Genomic DNA, 23,516 nt, shown 5'->3' on the forward strand with positions numbered 1-23,516 from the left:
AAAATCATGGGCAATAACATGGAGTTGGTCCCCCAATAGTTGGTCACTCAAATATAACAGACTCCACTCTTGTGTGAAGGCTTTCCACTAGATGTTGGAATCTAATCAAATCAAATGTATTTATATAGCACTTCTTACATCAGCTGATATCACAAAGTGCTGTACAGAAACCCAGCCTAAAACCCCAAACAGCAAGCAATGCAGGTCTAGAAGCACAGTGGCTAGGAAAAACTTAGGAAGAAACCTAGAGAGGGACCAGGCTATGAGGGGTGACCAGTCCTCTTCTGGCTGTGCCGGGTGGAGATTATAACAGAACATGGCCAAGATGTTCAAATGTTCATAAATAACCAGCATGGTCAAATAATAATAATCACATTAGTTGTCAGTTGGCTTTTCAGGATCATGCAACAGGTCAGCACCTCAGGGTGAACAGGTAAATGTCAGTTGGCTTTTCAGGTAGTCCTGATCATTGAGAGAGAGAAAGAAAGAAAGAGAGAAAGAGAGACGTATCTCTGATAAGACAGGAGAAATACTCCTGCTGTCTCCAGAGCAGGTGGCTGAGACAGGAGGGTTCAGGAGACACTGGGCCCCTCTGATACCCCTGGAAAGGACAAACAGGCAGGATATAACCCCACCCACTTTGCCCAAGCACAGCCCCCACACCACGAGAGGGATATCTTCAACCAACAACGTACCATCCTGAGACAAAGCCGAGTGAAAAGATCAGGCACAGGCAGAACAGTTGAATTGAGTTCCTCAGCCCCTTAATAGGGTTAGGGCAGAAAATTGGAACTGGTTTTTCCAGTCCTCTGATGTCCTTGGGTAGGCAGAGAGTGTGGAAGAGCTGTTTGGAAGGATCCCCTTGTGACTGGGGTGTATATGGTCACTAGTGTAACCAGGAGGTGAGGCCTCATTTAACACACTAACTAAAGGTTATTTAGTCCTTTATTCCTAGTAAATTCATCAGGCTTAAGCCAAGCTTCAGTCAGGCCAATCACATCAAGATTATAGGAGCAAGCATTTTTTGTAGGTTAGCAGTAAAACCTTTTTGCCTTATCAGTGAATAGTTAATTGAAAAAAAAGCTGTCCTTGAAACAGTCTTGATATGTTCGTCAAAAGAGAGATCCAGCATCCAGAGTAATGCCTAGGTCCTTCACAGTTTTATTCGAGAGACTGACAACCATATAACTGCCTCTGAGTTTAAAAGTAGAGAGATCTAACAAAGGCTTAAAGTAGCTTCACTGTTTTGAGATGTGCAGGTATCATTATGTTTTCAAATCTCCCCATTTCAATAATGGTCCTAAAACAGAACCTTGAATGGAGGAGGACAAACCATCTTTATTCTAGTGAGATTTGGGTTTCCAATCTCTCAAAAGAATATGGTGATCTGATATCAAATGCAGCACTAAGGTCTAAGCAGGAGGACCGCCATGTTTAGTTTTGCCTAAAACAGACCTAGGTCTTCAGAGGCACAGACACCTTTTTCTAAAACTTTTGGTCTCAATGGGGATAGAAAGGCTTTATTACTGAGTGAGTTTGGTACTGACTGCAGGCTTATTTCATTAGTTTAGTTGGAATAGGGTCAGCATGCAGCTGAAGCTTTAGAGGCAATGATTATTTTCATCACGGTGTCAAGATATAGTATTAAAACACTTTACACCCCTAGTTCAGACTTGTTTGGAGCTTTAGGGTAATTTGCTTTCTAGATCATGATCTTTTCCTCAAAGAAGTTCATGAATTTATTACCCATCCTCTCTTGTCTATGTTTGTAGATAAGATGAGAGCACAGTGAGGGCTCTTCGATCTGCAGCTAAGATGGAGTCCGTTCACTGTAAGCTCAACAGGCCATGCTTGGTCCTGTTTGTGCGAAAGGTGAGTTCCTCAGTCCCACCAATGATCTACAAATTCTATCTTTTGGGAGGGGCAGTAAACAGTTTTCAACCAGCGATTGAGTTGTGAGACTCTGCTGTAGAGCTCATCACTCCCCCTAACTGGGAAGGGGCCAGAGACAATTACTCGATGCCGACACATCTTTCTAGCTGATTTACACGCTGAAGCTATGTTGCGCTTGGTGACCTCTTCTTTGATCCTAACATTGTTGGTGCCGACGTGGATAACAATATCTCTATACTCTCTACACTCACCAGTTATAGCTTTAGCCAGCACCATCTTCAGATTAGCCTTAACGTCAGCAGCCCTGCCCCCTGGTAAACAGTGTGTGATCGCTGGATGATTCGTTTTAAGTCTAATACTGTGGGTAATGGAGTCGCCAATGACCAGGGTTTTCAATTTGTCAGAGCTAATGGTGGGAGGTTTCGGCATTTCAGACCCCATAACGGGAGGAGTAGAGACCAGAGAAGGCTCGGCCTCTGACTCCGACTCGCTGCTTAATGGGGAGAACCGGTTGAAAGTTTTTGTCGGCTGAATGAGCGACATCGGTTGAGCATTCCTACAGCATTTCCCTCAAGAAGTCATGAGAAAGTTGTCTGGCTGCAGAGACCGTGCGATGGGGATTTATACTACTATCTGTACTTACTAGTGGCACAGACGCTGTTTCATCCTTTCCTACACTGAAATTACCCTTGCCTAACGATTGCATCTGAAGCTGGGCTTGTAGCACAGCTATCCTCGCCGCAAGGCGATCGTTCTCCTTTATATTACGAGTACAGCGACTGCAATTAGAAGGCATCATTTTAATGTTACTACTTAGCTTCGGCTGGTGGAGGTCCTGACGAACCACGTCCAGATAAAGCGCCCGGAGTGAAAAAGTTGAATGGAAAAAAGTTGAGTGAGGGGAAAAACTAAAAAATATAAACGGTAATTAAAAGTAAAAAACGTAAAGTTGTCAGGTAGCAAAGTAAGGTTAGCAAAAAAACGCACAGCAGCACGTAAACAAGTCTGCAAGTTGTTACCGGAAATGACACTCTTCTATAATAAAAAGAGAAATACAGAGAGAAATGCCCACCTCTCCACTTTCGTGGTAGACAAAAACTTTGCTGCGTCGTCTTGCTTCCACTAAGCCACGAGAGCATTAGTGAGGTTGGGCACTGATGTTGGGCAATTAGGCCTAGCTGGCAGTCGGCGTTCCAATTCATCCCAAAAGTGTTCGATTAGGCTAAGGTCAGGAATCTGTGCAGGCCAGTGAAATGTACATGGCTGTGTGCTCAATTTTATACATCTGTCAGGTGTGGCTGAAATAGCCGAAACGACTAATTTGAAGGGGTGTCAACATATTTTGTATATATAGTGTATCTTATTTCAGATATTCTGTGTTGGCTGAACCTCAAATGTTGAGGATGTTATAGCTAATCTCTGACGGGGTGAGTGTTTGTGATTTGGCGTTGCTCACCCCCTCCTCAAATCAAAGTACAGTTGCCTCACACACCGAGATAAAGCCCTAAATCTGTCTATGTCAAGTGTTGTTGGTGCCGCTGTCCTTACAGGCACTGTGTTGTGTGTGTGTGTGTGTGTGTGTGTGTGTGTGTGTGTGTGTGTGTGTGTGTGTGTGTGTGTGTGTGTGTGTGTGTGTGTGTGTGTGGTGTGTGTGTGGCTGGCAGTTGTCAAAGCATACATTAGAGCTATCCTCTTAAAAAGTGTAAAAGCAACTGTCAAATTGTTGATTCTGTTGTCTTTAGCTGCATCCCAAATGGTACCGTATTCCCTATACAGTGCACTACTGTTGATCAGAGCCCTATGCTCTGCATTGTTATTGCAACATGCTTGCTCCTACATGTACATTAGTCAGAAAAATGTATTATGCTAAAAATGTGTGCGTGGTTTTACTGTATCCTCTGTGATATTCCCTGTGTTTTGGTATGTGGTATTTGGTATTTTACTAGGATCCCCATTTAGCTGTTGCAAAAGCAGCAGCTACTCTTCCTGGGGTCCACACGAAACCTGAAACATGACATAATACAGAACATTAATAGACAAGAACAACTCAAGGACAGAAATACATACATTTTTTAAAAAGCACACGTAACCTACACATCAATGAATGCACATAAACTACTGTATCTAGGTCAGATAGGGGAGAGCCGTTGTTCGTGAGGTGTTGCTTCATCTGTTTTTTGAAACCAGGTTTGCTGTTAATTTGAGCAATATGAGATGGAAGGAAGTTCCATGCAATAAGGGCTCTATATAATACTTTCTTGAAATTGTTCTGGATTTGGGGACTGTGAAAAGACCCCTGGTGGCACGTCTGTTGGGGTAAGAGTGTGTGTCAGAACTCTGTGTAAGTGGACTGTGAAACTATTTGGGATTTTCAACACATGAATCTTTCTTATATAAAAAGAAGAAGTGATGCAGTCAGTCCTCAACTCTTATCCAAGAGAGACTGGCATGCATAGTATTAATATTAGGCCTCTGATTACAATGAAAAACGTGCAGCTATGTTCTGGGCCAGCTGCATCTTAGATATTTCCTTGCAGCACTGGACCACACGACTGGACAATAATCAAGATTAGACAAAACTAGAGGCTGCAGAACTTGCTTTTTGCAGTGTGGTGTCAAAAAAGCAGAGCATCTCTTTAAAGGACATACCTCTCCCCATCATTACAACCATTGAATCTATATGTTTTGACCATGACAGTTACAATCCAAGGTAACGCCAAGTAATTTAGTCTCCTCAACTTGTTCAACAGCCACACCTATTCATTACCAGATTCAGCTGAGGTCTAGAAATTAAGGAATGATTTGTACTAAATACAATGCTCTTAGTTTTAGAGATGTTCAGGACCAGTTTATTACTGGCGACCCATTCCAAACAACTCTTTTTTTTAAGGGTTTCAGTGACTTCATTATCTGTGGTTGTTGATGCGTATATGGTTGAATCATCAACACACATGACTTGTTTAATACCAGGTCTTTAGTCAGTTTGTTTGAAACATACTCCCACAGTCCATATCCTCCACATACACAAATACTGTACACATGCACATGTACAAACACACACACACACACACACACACACACACACACACACACACACACACACACACACACACACACACACACACACACACAAGGTGGTATATGTGTGTGTCTAGAGGAACCCACTGCATGCTACGCTTAGAGAAAAACTCATTTTAGCACTGTCCATGCATTTCACTTTCAATTACAAATTGCTTTGTTATAGCTCGCCACTCACACAGGGAGACATACACAAGCCCTTTACAACAGAGAACACTGTTACCTTGCATGCAAACCAGCCTGACTTGTGTGGCCTAAACCTGCTTTAGACAAGGTGGGCTGATTGGCTGAGAACCAATCAAATGGACTGTTTCCCAAATGGCACCATATTCCCAACATACTGTATGTAGTGCACTACTTTAGACCAGAGACCTATGGGTCCTGATCAAAAGTAGTGCACTAGAGAATAGGGTGCATTTGGGACACTGCTAGACATTACCTCTGACTGATGGTTCTCGCTCAATTCGATTAGTTTAAGAACTAATCTAATCTAACTCATCTCTGAGCCTTAATCCAAATAAATGTTATTCTCTCTCTCTCTCTCTCTGGGTCAATTCATCCTTGGGAGTGAATGCGGCTTGTTGCATACAGTATGTCATGGTTCCACCTGTAACCAGAGGACAGCAGAGACCATCCTCGAGACATTAACGGCACTCAAGTGTGCACTCAAGTGTGTCCAATTTGCTCAGTAAAGTATTATGTTTATCCTTAACCACTGATTCCTCATCTGGTTTCTTCTCTGCACCTGGGTCCAACCTTACCATGTCACAGCAAGCTTCACCCAGATAAATAATGTTGTAACCCAACAAGGAGCACTGCTGGGGCAGAAGCAATAACTCTCCCAAATATCAGAAACCCTGCGGACACTTATCGACTCCCTCCAACCACAGTTCAGCCTCAACCCAGGAGGAGCCAATGTCCAAGTCTTATCGCTCAGCGCTACAGGCATCGCCGTAGTTCCTCAAAGAAACTTGAACCAGGAACCCAAGATCCCAGCCCCCAAGTGGTGTGCTGGCCACCTGGAAAGATGCAAGGGTTCCTCACTGAGTGTTCTCTGGTGTTCGAGCTACAGTCCTTCTCGTTCCACACCGATCGGGCCATGATCACCTACATCATCTCTCTACTCTCGGGCAAGGCCCTGGCGTGGGCAACGGCGATGTGGGAACTGCAGTCACCATCCTGCAGTTCCATATTAGCCTTCATTGCCGAGCAGCGATGAGTCTTTGACCACCCTGACGGCGGACAAGAAGAGGACAGTCGACTGTTCAATATCCACCAAGGGGCCAGACCAGTTGTTGACTTCGCCATTGAGTTCCGCACCCTCGCCGCCGAGAGTGGGTGGAATACCGAGGCCCTGGTCATCGCTTTCCACCAGGGTTTGTCTACCTCAATCAATGATGAACTGGCCTCAAAGGGAACTGGGAGAGGACCTCAAGTCCCTGATAACGCTGGCAATCAGGATCGACAACCGTCTCCAAGAACGCGTGAGACAGCGCATTTTTGACACCACCCCAGTATCCCGGTTTTCTGAGCACCCCAAGCCCCCCGAACCCAGCATTCAGGTTCCCATGCAGCTGGGACGCACACGTCGGAGCCCACAGGTGCGTGAAAGGCCAATGCGCAAAGGTTGCTGCCTCTACTGCGGTCTACTGCGGATGTCCTGAGAGGCCTCCTGCAGAGTCAACAATGTCAAGATAGATAAGTGTGAGTATCGCGTATACCAAGTTTCCTTCCTGGGTCACATTATCTCCACCGCAGGCATCCAAATGGACCCCGTAAAGGTTGAGGAGGTCACCGACTGGCCCCGTCCCACCTCACTCAAGCAAGTCCAGTGGTTCCTCAGGTTTGCCAATTTTTTTTGGGGGGGGGGTTTAATACGCAACTTTGATGCGGTGGCAGCGCATCTCACGGTCCTGACACGCAAGTCCCAGACCCGTTTTTGCTGGAGGTACCTACCTGTTTCCCATGGAAACTCTTATTTGCATTTTCTCTTTGGAGTGAACGGTTTCTGATACAGAATTTTGTTGCGTTACAGGCTAATTCTAAAATGTATTACATAGTTTATATTCCCTCAAACTACACACAATAACCAGTAATGACAAAGCAAAAATAGTTTTTTAGAACTGTTTGCAAATGTATTGAAAAAGAGAGCCGAAATATCACATTTACATACGTAAGTATTCAGACCCTTTACACAGTACTTTATTGAAGCACCTTTGGCAGCGATTACAGCCTCAAGTCTTCTTGGTATGACCCTACAAGCTTGGCACACCTGAATTTGGGGAGTTTCTCCCATTCTGCTCTGCAGTTATGTCAGGTTGGATGGGGAGCGTCGCTGTGCAGCTATTTTCAAGTCTCCTGAGATGTTTGATCGGGTTCAAGTCCGGGCTCTGGCTGGGCCACTCAAGGACATTCAGAGAATTGTCTGAAAGTGTCGTCTTGGCTGTGTGCTTCAGGTCGTTGTACTGTTGGAAGGTGAACCTTCGCCCCAATCTGTGGTCCTGAGCACTGGAGCAGGTTTTCATCAAAGATTTCTCTGTACTTTGCTTCTTTCATCTTTCCTTCAATCCTGACTAGTCTCCCAGTCACTGCTGCTGAAAAACATCCCCACAGCTTCACCATAGGGATGGTGCCAGGTTTCCACCAGACATGACGAGTGGCATTCAAGTAAAAGTGTTCAATCTTGGTTTCATCAGACCAGAGAATATTGTTTCTCATAGTCTGAGAGTCTATAGGTACATTTTGGCAAACTAGATCTCTGTCAGAGTGACCATCGGGTTCTTGGTCACCTCCCTGACCAAGGCACTTCTCCTGATTGCTCAGTTTGGCCAGGGAGGCCAGCTCTAAGTCTTGGTGTTTCCTAACTTCTTCCACTGTGGTCTTGGGGACCTTCCCTGCTGCAGAAATGTTTTGGACCCTTCCCCAGATATGTGCTTTGACACAATCCTGTCTCTGAGCTTTACGGACAATTCCTTCGACCTCATTGCTTGATTTTTTTGCTCTGACATGCACTGTTAACTGTAGGACCTTATATAGACAGGTGTGTGCTTTTCCAAATCATGTCCAATCAACTGAAATTACCACAGGTGGACTCCAATAAAGGTGTAAAACATCTCAAGGATGATCAATGGAAACAGGATGCACCTGAGCTCAATTTCAAGTCTCAAAGCAAAAGGTCTGAATACTTGTAAATGTAAATACGCTTTTGATTTCTCTATATAAATTTGCAATACATTTAAAAAACCTTGTTGTTTTGTCATTATGGGGTATTGTGTGTAGAATGATGAGACATTGTTTATTTAATCAATTTTGGAATAGGGCTGTAACGTAACAAAATGTCTAAAGTCAAGGGGTCTGAATTATTTCTAAATGCACTGTAGTTTCACCCTCTGGTTGGTATTGTCATTGGAACAACTTAGTCCTTTTTGAACAGACTAAGAGCAATTTATCTACTTGACATCTGTACAATAGAAATAAAGTATTTCCTAGTTTATCATGGCAAATCTACTGTGGCAATTTACCCAACATTTTGTGTGAATGGAAACAAATTTTGGTGCAGCCTACTGTTATTTTTACCCCTATTTATGTAATGCAAAAGTGTCTAATTTGGTAATTTCTTGTAAAGGTCGAGGGTAAAAATCCCTAGACTGACCATATTAGAAATGTGTAACTAAATCAAGTCAATCAAGTAATTTGTGCCAGATTGGCATGGGCTGGAATCAAACCTATGCAGACACGGTACGCCTGATCGTGAATAATGATGAGTGAGAAAGTCACAGACACACACATCATACCCCCAAGACATGCTAACCTCTCACCATTACAATAACAGGGGAGGTTAGCATTTTTGGAGGGTATAATATTTCTCACTCATCACTATTCAAGATTCATTCAGGACTGTCCATAATCATCGTAGCGTCCACCTTAATGTAGAAGTGTTAAGAAACATATTATATTATTATTTACAATTAAAGTGGCTCCATAATGTCCCAGTACATTATATACAATTCATTTCTAATGGGCAAAAAATAATCTGAAACACCAAACAACCAAAACAAACATCAAAAGCATCCAACAAGTTTGTAGCTTGTTAATGTAATCAAGCTTGATGTAATCATTGCGCGCAAAAGGTGCTGAAAATATGCCTTCTGGAATGGCCCAGAAAGTCCCGATTGAGATGCTGTGGCATGACCTTAAGAGAGACGATTCACACCAGGCATCCCAAGAATATTTCTGAACTGAAACAGTTTTGTAAAGAGGAAAACTCCTCTTGACCATTGTGCAGGTCTGATCCGCATCTACAGAAAATGTTTGGTTAAGGTTATTGCTGCCAAAGTAGGGTCAACCAGTTATTCATACCAAAGGTTTACATACTTTTCCCACCCCGCACTGTGAATGTTGTGGTGTGTACGATAAAGACATGAAAACGTATAATTGTTGTGTGTTATTAGTTTAATCAGACTCTGTTTGTCTATTGTTGTGACTTAGATGAAGATCAGATCAAACTGTATGACCAAGTTATGCAGACGTCCAGGTAATTCCAAAGGGTTCACATACTTTTTCTTGCCACTGTAAGTGAATTTGTCCCAATACTTTTGGTCCCCGAAAATGGGGGGACGACGAACAAAAGGTGCTGTAATTTCCTAACAGTTCACCCTATATTGATAAAAATACCCCTAAATTAAAGCTGACAGTCTGCACTTTAACCTCGTAGTCATTTTATCCTTTTAAATCCAAAGTGTTGGAGTACAGAGCCAATACAACAACACATTTGTCACTTTCCCAATACATTTGTAGCTCGCTGTTCATTATTTACAAGTGCAAAATACAGCATTGGTAGCAATCCCATATGGGAAGACCCAAGGAGCGGCCTTCTTTATCATTTATTTATATTCCATATCTCTATAATTGAAGGTGGAAGATATTGTTCTTGTCTCTGGAAACACAATAAATAATTCACCTTACATATCCACAGAGGCATTGGCATTTGACTTTATTTTATTGTACTTTTTGTCAGAGTGACATTCAGTAGCCTAATGGACATACATACACACATTTCTACACATCCACATGGAAAATCCACACATGGATGGATGGGTCGATGAATGGATAGGTTGATGGATGGATGGTTGGATGGATGGATGCATGGAAGGAGGGTAGAGAATAGCATGACTTACTGACTGCTTTTGTGTCCCTGCAGTGTGTGGCTGTGACCTGGCTCAGGGAGGCTTCTTCATGAAGAATGGAGACTACCTGTGTACCCTGGACTACCAGCGAATGCACGGGACGCGCTGCAATGGCTGTGGGGACTTTGTGGAGGGAGAGGTCGTCACTGCTCTGGGCAAGACCTACCACCCTGCCTGCTTCGTCTGCACCATCTGCAAGTAAGAACCCTCACCCGAAACCTACAGACACTTATTTTGAAGTGCATACTCCTATTTTGGAACTGTATGTATCCCTTACATGCTGACCATACTGCTTGCGTTATGTGTGTGAGCGTTGCAGAATAAATTTACACATGTTATTCAATCATTTAATCCAAACTGCTAAAGTGCGTCAACGAGCGCCTGCGTAGCCAGGCGCTAAAACAGAACTTTGTAATATTTTTGACGCTTGAAGAGCTGCAAGTCCCGCCTCCCCCATCTCCTCATTGGTTTTTAGGAGCATATTCCCATGTGGGTGATTGAAAGATGAACTGAGGTTCACACTCCAGTCCAGTTGGTGGTGGTAATGCACCTTAAAGTCCAAAGAAGAAGAAGAAGAAGCGGAAGAATGAAGGAGGAGAGATTACTTGGAAACTAGGTTTACCCATTTATCTGTGGATTAATTGTCGGAGTAGAGGACCTTGTGCATTTCAGGTAAAATAACAACCCAATGTTTATATAGCAGGACAAACTAGCTAGCAACAGCAAACTAGCTAGCTAAATGGCCATGATTGTTTCATGCGTCTCGAACTGTCCCCAAATTAATAAAGTTGGTTCAGAGTTCGTTGGTATCGTCTGGTATGGATGGACAAAATCAACATGCGTGCGATGGCGCACGAGGACGCACGTGCATACTCGGTCTAGTCAGCATGTTAGTTATTCAGGAGAGTACTATTGAGAATCTATTTTTCAAAGGAGCCCTGGTCAAGAGCTAGAAGCATTACTCATTATCTATCTCATTACTCTTATTGTTCACCTTATTGTACTCTTCTTATCAACCTGACTGCATCTTCTTATCTACATCGATTTCTTTGGTCTTGAAAAGGGTCACTCCAACAATGCTGAAACACGTTCACGTCATCATACGGGGTGGTAGGTAACCTAGTGGTTAGAGCGTTGGACTAGTAACCGAAAGGCTGATAGATCGAATCCCCGAGATGATAAGGTAAAAATCTGTCATTCTGTCCCTGAACAAGGCAGTTAACCCACTATTCCTAAGCCATCATTGAAAATTAGAATTTGTTCCTAACTGACTTGCCTAGTTAAACAAATACAATTATACACTGTTACTCAATACATGGGATATTCTCAGCCAGACATACCCTAATGTGACCTGTGCTACATTATCCATCTGTATCTGTTTGGTGTCTGACCATTAGTCCATGTATCTGTCTGTCTCTCCCACAGACGACCGTTTCCTGCTGGGGATAGGGTCACCTTCAATGGCAAAGACTGTCTGTGTCAGTACTGTGTCCAGCCCACATCCCCAGGACCCGGCAAAGACATCATTGACTCCAACTGTGAGTAGCCTGTCTCCACTATCCTTACAGTACTGTGAATAGCTTAGTTACATTGAACTAACACTCAAACAAAAATGTCTAACAAATGTATTTGAGTTCATATGTGTGTAACCCATTGTTAGTGATAAACACCAGAACTCTGTAAACTACTGTCACGACTTCCGTCGAAGTAGGTCCCTCTCTAGGTCCCCTCTTGTTCGGGCGGTGTTCGGCGGTCGACGTCACCGACCTTCTAGCCATCATTGATCCATTTTTACTTTTTCCATTGGTTTTGTCTTCCTACACACCTGGTTCCAATCCCTTCAATTACATGTTGTGTATTTAACCCTCTGTTTCCCCTCATGTCCTTGTCGGAGATTGTTTGTTGTATGTAGGTGTTTATTGTTATTTCTGTTGAGCGACGGGTTTTGCACCCTCTATTTGTTATTTTGTATACTTTGGTTTTCGGAAGTTTTGATGTTTATTAAACAGCTCTGATTTACCAAGTTCATTCTCCTGCGCCTGACTTCCCTGCCATCAGCACGCACCACATTACAGAATCTTCGACCTTGCTATGGAGTCAGCAGGAGAGGGTACCCCGGCCATTGAGGTGGAGGAGCGCATCCAGGAGCATGCAGTTATGCTTCACCATCCTGGCGTTGCCATGGATCGCGTTGTCCAGACGATGGACCGCTGGGAGAGACAGGGAGTTCTTCCAGCGCCTCCACCAGCACAACCAGGTTCTCTTTTGTGCGCATCTTTCCCGCCTGAACCCAGTGGGATCCGTCTCTCCTTGACCCAGGAGTATGACGGGAGGGCTTCGAACTACCAGGGGTTTTTACTGCAATTAAACCTTTATGTGGCCACTGTCCACCTGGCTCCATTGGATCGTGAGAGGGTCCTCCCTCGTCTCGTGCCTCACCGGGAGAGCCCTGGAGTGGGCCAACGCCATATGGAGAGAGGAAGATGCGGCGTTGGACAAGTTTGAGGAGTTCTCCCGCCGTTTCCGGGCAGTCTTCGACCATCTGCCCGAGGGTAGAGCGGCGGTTGAGCGCCTCTACCATCTGAGGCAGGAGACGAGGAGCACCCAGGAGTTCACCCTGGAGTTTAGGACCCCGGCTGCCGGCACGTGATGGAGCGACAGGGCCCTGATCGACCATTATCGTTGCAGTCTGCGCGAGGACGTCCATCGGGAGCTGGCCTGAAGAGACACCACCCTCACGTTCGACCAGCTGGTGGACCTGTCTATCCGGCTGGACAACCTGCTGGCTACTCGTGGATGTCTAGATCAGGAACTGGTGGTTCAATCCCCACGCACCCCCTCTCCGATACCTATGGAGACCGGAGGGGGTTCCCGCTTGTGCAGCATCTGTGGCCTCAGAGGTCACACTGCCGGTCGGTGCCGGATTGGTTCCTCTGGGAATCGAGGCAGCAGGCAGGGCACTCGGGCATCACACCAGGTGAGCTGGCACAATTCTCTCTGAGCCCTCTGTTGCACATATGTTTGTGTCTATTACTTTTCCTGAGTTTTCTCCATATTCCCAGCATAAGGCGCTCGTCGATTCAGGCGCGGCTGGGAATTTCATTGATAGAGCATTAGCTCATAGTTTAGGGACCCCCATTTTTCCTGTGGATGTGCTCTTCCCCGTTCACCATTAGGGTCAGGGATAATTAGGGAGGTCACCACGCCGTTGGGTATGGTGATGCAGGGGGGTGATACAGAGAGAATTAGTCTCTTCCTCATTGACTCTCCTGTGTTTCCCGTGGTGCTGGGCCTACCCTGGTTAGCTTTTCATAACCCCACTGTTTCTTGGCAACAGAGGGCTCTCATGGGGTGGTCGCGAGAGTGCTCAGGTAGGTGTTGGTGCTATAACGGTGGAGAGTCCAGACCAGGTCTCCACCGTGCGCATTCTCCCTGAATATGCCGATTTGGCTCTCTCAATTACCACCTCATCGATGGGGCGATTGTGCGAAAGACCGCCTGGTAGATTCTGCACTTCCCAGGAGTCACGTGTATCCCCTCTCACAGGCGGAGACGGAGGCTATGGAAACATATGTTTCAGAATCCCTGCGTCAGGGGTACATTCGGTCCTCCACTTCACCCACCCTTCGAGTTCCTTTTTTGTGAAGAAGAAGGATGGGGATCTGCACCCGTGCATTGACTATCTGGGTCTGAATCAGATGAGGTAGGTATAGTGAGGTAAAGTTACCCGCTACCAATGCACGGGGCGCGCTTCTTCACCAAACTAGATCTCTTACAACCTGGTACGTATCTGAGAGGGAGATGAGTGGAAGACAAATCAAATCAAATTAAATGTATATTCATACATCAGCTGATATATTCATACTTCATACATCAGCTGATATCTCAAAGTGCTGTACAGAAACCCAGCCTAAAACCCCAAACAGCAAGCAATGCAGGTGTAGAAGCAAGGTGGCTAGGAAAAACTCACTAGAAAGGCCAAAACCTAGGAAGAAACCTAGAGAGGAACCCGGCTATGTGGGGTGGCCAGTCCTCTTCTGGCTGTGCCGGGTGGAGATTATAACAGAACATGGCCAAGATGTTCAAATGTTCATAAATGACCAGCATGGTCCAATAATAATAAGGCAGAACAGTTGAAAATGGAGCAGCAGCACGACCAGGTGGACTGGGGACAGCAAGGAGTCATCCTGAGGCATGGTCCCAGGTCCTCCGAGAGAGAGAAAGAAAGAGAGAAAGGGAGAATTAGAGAGAGCACACTTAAATTCACACAGGACACCGAATATGACAGGAGAAGTACTCCAGATATAACAAACTGACCCTAGCTCCCCGACACATAAACTACTGCAGCATAAATACTGGAGGCTGAGACAGGAGGGGTCAGGAGACACTGTGGAGCCATCCAAGGACACCCCCGGACAGGGCCAAACAGGAAGGATATAACCCCACCCACTTTGCCAAAGCACAGCCCCCACACCACTAGAGGGATATCTTCAACCACCAACTTACCAACCTGAGAAAAGGCTGAGTATAGCCCACAAAGATCTCCGCCACGGCACAACCCAAGGGGGGGACTTGGTCGCAGAGTACTTGGTCGCCTGTTGGAGCATGACCTGTATGTCAAGGCTGATAAATGCCTGTTCTTTCATCAAGCCATCTCCTTCCTAGGGTATCACATTTCCACATCAAGTGTGGAGACGGAGAGCGACCGCATTTCAGCCGTAAGTAATTGGCCGACTCCCTCCACGGTAAAGGAGGTGTAGCGATTTTTAGGATTTGCCAATTACTCCTGGAGATTTATCCAGGGTTTTGGTCAGGTGGCTGCTCCCATTACCTCACTGCTGAAGGGGGGTCCTGTACTGCAGTGGTCAGTTGAGGTGGGCAGGGCTTTTGGGCAACTAAGGGCTCTGTTTACCTCGGCACCCGTGCTGGCCCATCCGGATCCCTCTTTGGCATTCACAGTGGAGGTGGACGCGTCCGAGGCTGGGATAGGAGCAGTGCTCTCTCAACGCTCAAATACGCCACCGAAGCCCCGCCCCTGTGCCTTCTTCTCGAAGAAGCTCAGCCGGGCGGAGCAAAACTATGACGTGGGGGACTGGGAGCTGTTGGCTGTAGTCAAGGCCTTGAAGGCGTGGAGACATTGGCTTGAGGGGGATAAACACCCTTTTCTCATTTGGACTGACCACAGCAATCTGGAGTACATCCGGGCAGCGAGGAGACAACCCTCACCAGGCAAGGTGGGCCATGTTTTTCAACCGTTTTGTTTTCACCCTTTCGTACAGACCAGGTTCCCAAAACGTTAAGTCAGACGCACTGTCCCGGCAGTATGACACAGAGGAGCGTTCCATGGATCCCACTCCCATACTCCCCACCTCTTGCTTGGTGGAACCGGTAGTGTGGGAGCTGAATGCGGAGATTGAGCGGGCATTACGTGCAGAGCCCCCTCCCCCTTGGTGTCCAGCTAGGTGTCTGTACCTTCCGTCTGCTGTCCGCAACCGGCTGATCTTTAGGGCCCACATGTCGTCCTGGGATCGGTCGGACAGTGAGCTGTCTTAGTGGGAAGTACTGGTGGCCCACTTAGGCTAAGGATGTGAGGGTTTATGTTCCCTCCTGCTTGGTGTGCGCCCAGTGTAAGGCTCCTAGGCACCTGCCCAAAGGTAAGTTACAACACCTGCCCGTTCCACAACGGCCGTGGTCGCACCTGTCGGTGGATTTAATAACCGATCTTCCACCTTCACAGGGAAAAACCACAATCCTCGTCTCCTCCCTTTGCCCGGTCTCCCTACGGCCCTACAGACTGTGGAGGCCCTGTTTACTCACGTCTTCCGGCACTATGGGGTACCTGAGGATATAGTGTCTGATCGGGGTCCCCAGTTCACTTCGAGGGTCTGGAGGGTGTTCATGGAACTTTTGGGGGTCTCAGTCAGCCTTCACCCAGAGAGTAACAGGCAGGTGGAGAGAGTTAACCAGGATGTGGGTAGATTTCTGAGGTCGTATTGCCAGAACCGGCCGTGGAAGTGAGCAGAGATGGCCCAGAACTCGCTCCGCCACTCCTCCACTAACCTCTCTCCCTTCCAGTGTATGTTTGGGTATCAGCCAGTGCTGACTCCTTGGCCAGACCGAAGCTCCTGCGGTGGATGACTGGTTCCGTTCGCGAGGAGGAGACACGGGATGCCGCCCATGTCCATCTTCAGCGCGCCGTGCTGCGCCAGAAAGTTGGCGCAGACCATCACCGCAGTGAGGCCCGGTGTTCGCACTGGGTCTGGCTCTCGACCCCGAACCTGCCCCTCTGCATGCCCTGTCGGAAGCTGGGTCCGCAGTTTGTGGGGCCATTTAAAGTCCTGAGGAGAGTGAACGAGGTATGTTATAGGTTACAGCTTCCCCCCGATTACCGCATTAACCCCTCGTTCCATGTGTCTCTCCTCAGGCCGGTGGTGGCTGGTCCGCTCCAGGAAGCTGAGGTGCGGGAGGTTCCTCCACCTCCTCTGGACATCGAGGGGGCCCCGGCGTACTCCGTTCAATCCATCCTGGATTCGAGACGTCGGGCGAGGGGCCTTCAGTACCTCATGGACTGGGAGGGGTACGGTCCGGGGGAGAGATGCTGGGTTTCGGAGGAGGACGTGTTGGACCCTTCTATGCTGAAGGGATTTCCACCGTCTCCGCCCGGATCGCCTTGAGCCTCGCGCTCCGGGGCGTCCCCGAGGCCAGTGTCAGCGCACTGCTGGACCCGCTGGTCAAGGGGGGGTACTGTCACGACTTCTCCCGAAGTCGGTTCCTCTCCTTGTTCGGGCGGTGTTCGACGGTCGACGTCACCGGTCTTCTAGCCATCGCCGATCCATTTTCATGTTCCATTTGTTTTGTCTTGTTTTCACACTCACCCGGTTTCAATTCTCTAAATTACATGTTGTATATTTTCCCTCTGTTTTCACCCATGTCCTCGTCGGGAATTGTTTGTTGTATGTAATGGGGCCAAGTATGTTATGGTGTGTGATGGGTTTTTACCCACTTTCTTTATTTTGTATGTTGGATTTCGGAGTTTGTAAGCATTTATTAAATATCTCTGTTTATACCAATTTCGTTCTCTTGCGTCGGACTTCCCTGCCACCAGCACGCACCCCATTACTGTGTGTGTGTGTGTGTGTTTTACAGGCTGTGCGGGCTGTGGTAGAGACATTAAGAATGGTCAGGCTCTATTAGCTCTGGAGAGACAGTGGCACCTGGGCTGCTTCAAGTGTAAGGCATGTCAAAAAGTCCTCACTGGGGAGTACATCAGCAAGTAAGTCTAAAAAAACAACTATTATACACATGACATGCTTACACACATAGTGAAATACACACATATTATACTTGCAGACAAAGGAAAACACACTATTCTATTCTACTCTATTTATTTTTAAACTAATCTATTCTAATGCACACAACATACACACAGTAAACTTGCAGACACAGTGAAAGACATTGTTCGATTCTATTCTGTTCTATTACACACATAGTGAAACACACAGTATACTTGCAGACACAGTGAAAGAGACAATTCTATTCTATCCTATTCTAATGAAGTCTGTGTTATCCTCTCTCTCTGCACAGGGATGGCACACCCTATTGTGAGAAGGACTACCAGGTCCATTTTGGGGTCCAATGCGAAGCCTGCCAGCAGTTTATCACAGGCAAAGTGCTGGAGGTAAGCCAATCACCTAACTTTCATTCCTCCCCCTGACTGTCACCAATTGGCTGATTGGTTTAACACATAGGGAGAGCCGAACTCTGTCCGGCGTTCAACTTACTCTTGAAAGTTGTAATAGTAGAATGCACAAGGTGGGTAGTGCATCGGGTAGTGCATCATCAGTTTTCATCTTGTCATGTCAGTCATTGCATACCTTAGAGAGCTATTTATAGCTTGTCAGAAATGTCCAGATCAACTAGCCCATGTCAGCTAATGTTTTTGAGTTAGGTTTTTTTTATCCCATCGATTTTGTTGTAATATTTGAGTCACAAATTAGCTTTAAAACTTCAACATTTTCTCTGCACCCCATGATAAAATGTGTAGAATTCCAGGAAATACGCTTTAAAATTGCAAAATGTTCACTCCCCCAACAAGAGGGGTGTGAACAGTTTGTGTCATGTACAGTGCTTGTGCCTATAGAAATAGGCGTGGCCGGTGCGCATAGATGGGGGGCGCGGGATGTTTCCCAATGCTGGAAGGGGGGCCTGAGTGAAAAAATGTGCGAACCCCTGCCATAACTCATAGTCCGATTGCATCTCTGTCTGCAGACAGGCTGGCCACTACTATGGCAGGGAGAGAGAAAGGACATATAGCTGGGGAGAGAGAACATCAGAGAAATGCAGGGTGGAATGACAGAAGCAGATAGGAGAGGGGCAAACAGAATGAGTTGTGTCACACAATGAGGCAGACAGATTTGCTGCTTTGTTCTACTCTGGATGCACTGACAGTCATCTAGCCATCGCTACTCTGTTTCATTCCCAATGGATTTGGCCATTGCCTGTGGCCAATGTCTGTGAGTGTGTGTTCACAAAAATAATTAACCTTTAGCATAACAAATTTGTGTTAGTGACTATTTGGCGCAGTCCTGTATTCAGAAGATGTAGCAATGGATTACCTAAGAGCATTTCACAGTTCTGCTAAAGATCGTTTTTGTGTAGACACATATCGACACTATGGTTTTCTTTAGCGCAGTTTGTGTGTGTGTCTGGACTGGAGGGTGGTTCTGGACCAACAGGGATGGTTAAAGTCACCGGCATTGTATCTAATGACATTTTTTTATACTGTAGCTTATTCAGATGTGCGTGTGATCCAGCCAACCCTTACAGCTATAGCCAAGCCTGAAAATGAACTATGAAAATCCACATTTTCAAGGCCACAGCCACATATCTGTGAATTGGCACTTGTCTATTAGCTTACTGGTGAGTGGGAAGGGTGGTTGGTCAGGGGCTGTTTGCTTCTCCGTTCTTCTGTTCAGTGTCCTGTTCCTAATAGCTTTTGTGTGACATGTTGCTGTGCATGCTAAGCACCTCATTATACAGTTTCAAAGTACTGTAGCCCCCTATGCAATATCAGGGGAGGATACTGTTAACTTTACTTTTCCACAAAGGGAGGATAGCTCCTATATTTGAAGGCATGTTGACTGACAGTGAACCCTTTGTGGTATGCCTGGATGAATGGGTAAATCAAAGGTAGATTTAATCAGTTGACTGTATATGTATATCATTTTAACCTCGTCTCCAGGCTCAAATTGTTGGCGCATAGAGCCTTTCAATAGTGTGGGAATGTTTGGAACTTAGGGGGTGTGGATTTAATGAGTGACATGCTACTCAATTCAAATTCTGACCGAATCACACAACTGCATATTAAAACCTACTAAAATGTATCTTCTTAAAATCTGTTTTAAATCTAACCTTAACCTTAACCCTAACCTTAACCACACTGCTAACCTTATGCCTAACCGTAACCTTAAATTAAGACCAAAAAGCAAATTTTTGTAGCCAATTTTGACTTTGAATCTGACTTTGTGGCAATGGAAGCTAGTGGAAACCGAGGATGAGCTAGCCTGTGACAGTTATATTAGATCGTCAATCAAAATAAATATTATATTGGGGAAGCACAAATTAAAAAAGTGTATACGTGAAAACTATTTGTGCTACTTGTGCTTTGAAGTCCACAATGTAGGGGATGGTGGCGCTAGATGGTATGGGTTGTGCTAGATGGCGATGGACTGAGAGATCAGCCAATTCAAACCGGTGGCTGTTTTTGCCACTCCTCCCATAGTCTACCATTCAAGATCCATTCTGAGACGCTGTGAAACCAGACAGTTCGACAGAGAGAGAGGTGTCTGGTGGACAAGATTAATGTCATGTAAATGCCTCTTAATTAACTGCTCCTGTGAAGAAATGCACATACACTGGAGATTACACTAAACAGCATGTTCCAGTTCTTAAGAAAACTGCATGTGGGTTGATTACTTAGTGCACATCAAATGATGACATAACATGACTATGTTCCTTCTCTCTGTTGGGCTGTTGTTGTTGACGTGATGAACAAGTAAAGACGGCCATCAGTGGAGCAGTGTCGGTGTGAAGGAACGACATGGGAATGAGAGACACGAGAGAGCTACACACACACACACACCACACCACACCACACCACACCAAACCACACCAACCACACACTGAGTGCTCTGAAACAGGGTTCTAGCCTATGTGTAACATGGCGCTGACAGAGATGGTCGCCTCACTTCGAGTCCTTAGGAAACTATGCAGTATTTTTTTTTATGTATTGTTTCTAACAATGTTATTACGTACAGATATAAGAGCGACATCAACTTACCAACATTACGACCAGGAATACGACTTTCCTTCGTTCGGACCACCACCCAGGACATTGGATCTACTCCCAGAGGCCGAGCCAAAACAACGTTGCCGCAGGAGAGGTAGACGGAGCGACCTCCTGGTCAGACTTCGAAGGTGTGCACACAACCCATCGCTTCAGAGCATATTACTCACCAATGTCCAGTCTCTAGACAACAAGTTTGATAAAATTAGGGCAAGGGTTGCCTTCCAGAGAGACATCAGAGATTGTAACATTCTCTGTTTCATGGAAACATGGCTCTCTCGGGATATGTTGTTGGAGTCGGTACAGCCACCGGGTTTCTTCCTGCGTCGCACCGACAGAAACAAACATCTCTCTGGTAAGAAAAAGGGGTGGGGGTGTATGCTTCATGATTAACGATTCATGGTGTAATCATAACAACATACAGGAACTCAAGTCATTTTGTTCACCTGAACTGGAATTCCTTACAATCAAATGCCGACCACATTATCTCCAAAGATAATTATCTTCAATTATAGTCACAACCGTGTAGATCCACCCCTAAGGAGATACCTCGATGGCCATCAAGGAACTTCACTAGACTATATGTAAACTGGAAAACATATATCCTGAGGCTGCCTTTATTGCAGCTGGGGATTTTAAACAAAGCTAATTTGAGAACCAGGCTCCCTAAATTCTACCAGCACATTGACTGGTAGATACTGGCAATACACTGGACCACTGCTACTCTAACTTCCGAGATGCATGCAAAGCACTCCCCTGCCCTCCCTTCGGCAAATCCAACCACGACTCCATTTTGCGCCTACCGTCCTATAGGTAGAAACTCAAACAGGATGCACCTGTGACGAGAACTATTCAACACTGGTCTGACCAATCGGAATCCACGCTTCAAGATTGTTTTGATCACGCGGTCTGGGAAATGTTCCAGGAAGCCTCAGAGAATAACATGGATTTATGCGCTGACCCAGAGAATGAGTTTATAAGGAAGTCCCTTGGAGATGTTGTACCCAATGTGACCAATAAAACCGACCCTAACCAGAAACCGTGGATAGATGGATAACTGAAAGAGTGAGCCACCGCATTAAACAATGGAAAGATGTCGGGAAATATCACTGAATTTAAACCGTGTAGTTATTCCCTCTGCAAGGCTATCAAACAAGCGAAATGTTGGTATAAGGACTAAATGGAACCGCAATTCAACGGCTCAGACACCAGACATGTGTGACAGGGTCTACAGGCAATTACGGAATACAAAGAGAAAACGAGCCACCTCACAGACACCGACATCTTGCTTCCAGACAAACTAAACACCTTCTTTGCCTGCTTTGAGGATAATACAGTGCTACCAACGCGACCCGCGACCAAGGACTCCTTCTCCGTGGTCAACATGTGTAAGACATCTAAACGTGTTAACCCTCGCAGGGCTGCTGGCCCAAACGGCATCCCCAGCCGTGCCCTCAGAGCATGCGCAGACCAGCTGGCTGGTGTGTTTACGGACATATTCAATCAATCCCTATCCCAGTCTGTTGTTCCCACATGCTTCAAGAGGGCCACCATTGTTCCTGTTCCCAAGAAAGCTAAGGTAACTGAGCTAAACGACTACCGCCCCGTAGCACTCACTTCCGTCATCATGAAGTGCTTTGAGAGACTGGTCAAGGACCATATCACCTCCACCCTACCTGACACCCTAGACCCACTCCAATTTTCTTACCGCCCAAATAGGTCCATAGACGATGCAATCTCAACCACACTGCACACTGCCCTAACCCATCTGGACAAGAGGAATACCTATGTGAGAATGCTGTTCATCGACTACAGCTCGGCATTCAACAACCATAGTACCCTCCAAACTCGTCATCAAGCTCGAGACCCTGGGTCTCGACCCCGCCCTGTGCAACTGGGTACTGGACTTCCTGACGGGCCGCCCCTAGGTGGTGAGGGTAGGCAACAACATCTCCACCCCGCTGATCCTCAACACTGGGGCCCCACAAGGGTGCGTTCTGAGCCCTCTCCTGTACTCCCTGTTCACCCAGGACTGCGTGGCCACGCAAGCCTCCAACTCTATCATCAAGTTTGCGGACGACACAACAGTGGTACGCTTGATTACCAACATCGACGAGACAGCCTACAGGGAGGAGGTGAGGGCCCTCGGAGTGTGGTGTCAGGAAAATAACCTCACACTCAACGTCAACAAAACTAAGGAGATGATTGTGGACTTCAGGAAACAGCAGAGGGAACACCCCCCTATCCACATCGATGGAACAGTAGTGGAGAGGGTAGTAAGTTTTAAGTTCCTCGGCATACACATCACAGACAAACTGAATTGGTCCACCCACACAGACAGCATCGTGAAGAAGGCGCAGCAGCGCGTCTTCAACCTCAGGAGGCTGAAGAAATTTGGCTTGTCACCAAAAGCGCTCACAAACTTCTACAGATGCACAATCGAGAGCATCCTGGCGGGCTGTATCACCGCCTGGTACGGCAACTGCTCCTCCCACAACCGTAAGGCTCTCCAGAGGGTAGTGAGGTCTGCACAACGCATCACCGGGGGCAAACTACCTGCCCTCCAGGACACCTACACCACCCGATGTCACAGGAAGGCCATAAAGATCATCAAGGACAACAACCACCCAAGCCACTGCCTGTTCACCCCGCTAGCATCCAGAAGGCGAGGTCAGTACAGGTGCATCAAAGTTGGGACCGAGAGACTGAAAAACAGCTTCTATCTCAAGGCCATCAGACTGTTAAACATTCACCACTAACATTGAGTGGCTGCTGCCAACACACTGACTCAACTCCAGCCACTTTAATAATGGGAATTGATGGGAAATGATGTCAAATATATCACTAGCCACTTTAAACAATGCTACCCAATATAATGTTTACATACCCTACATTATTTATCTCATATGTATACGTATATACTGTACTCTATATAATCTACTGCATCCTTATGTAATACATGTATCACTAGCCACTTTAACTATGCCACTTTGTTTACATACTCATCTCATATG

The 23,516-nt window shown here is 46.2% G+C and overlaps 1 protein-coding gene across 1 annotated transcript in view; it reads left to right on the plus strand.

Annotated features, from left to right (window-relative positions):
• The window catches only part of LOC118369430 (actin-binding LIM protein 1), a 106,224-nt gene that overhangs the window by 51,153 nt on the left and 31,555 nt on the right, over nt 1-23,516 (plus strand). Inside the window, exons 3-6 of the mRNA XM_052498270.1 lie at nt 10,172-10,355; nt 11,583-11,695; nt 17,304-17,430; nt 17,742-17,835. Coding sequence (XP_052354230.1) covers nt 10,172-10,355; nt 11,583-11,695; nt 17,304-17,430; nt 17,742-17,835 — 518 coding nt within the window. The remainder of the gene's footprint in view (nt 1-10,171; nt 10,356-11,582; nt 11,696-17,303; nt 17,431-17,741; nt 17,836-23,516) is intronic.

The sequence above is a fragment of the Oncorhynchus keta genome, chromosome 36, assembly GCF_023373465.1.
Source record: "Oncorhynchus keta strain PuntledgeMale-10-30-2019 chromosome 36, Oket_V2, whole genome shotgun sequence".
In the NCBI taxonomy this organism is placed as follows: domain Eukaryota; kingdom Metazoa; phylum Chordata; class Actinopteri; order Salmoniformes; family Salmonidae; genus Oncorhynchus; species Oncorhynchus keta.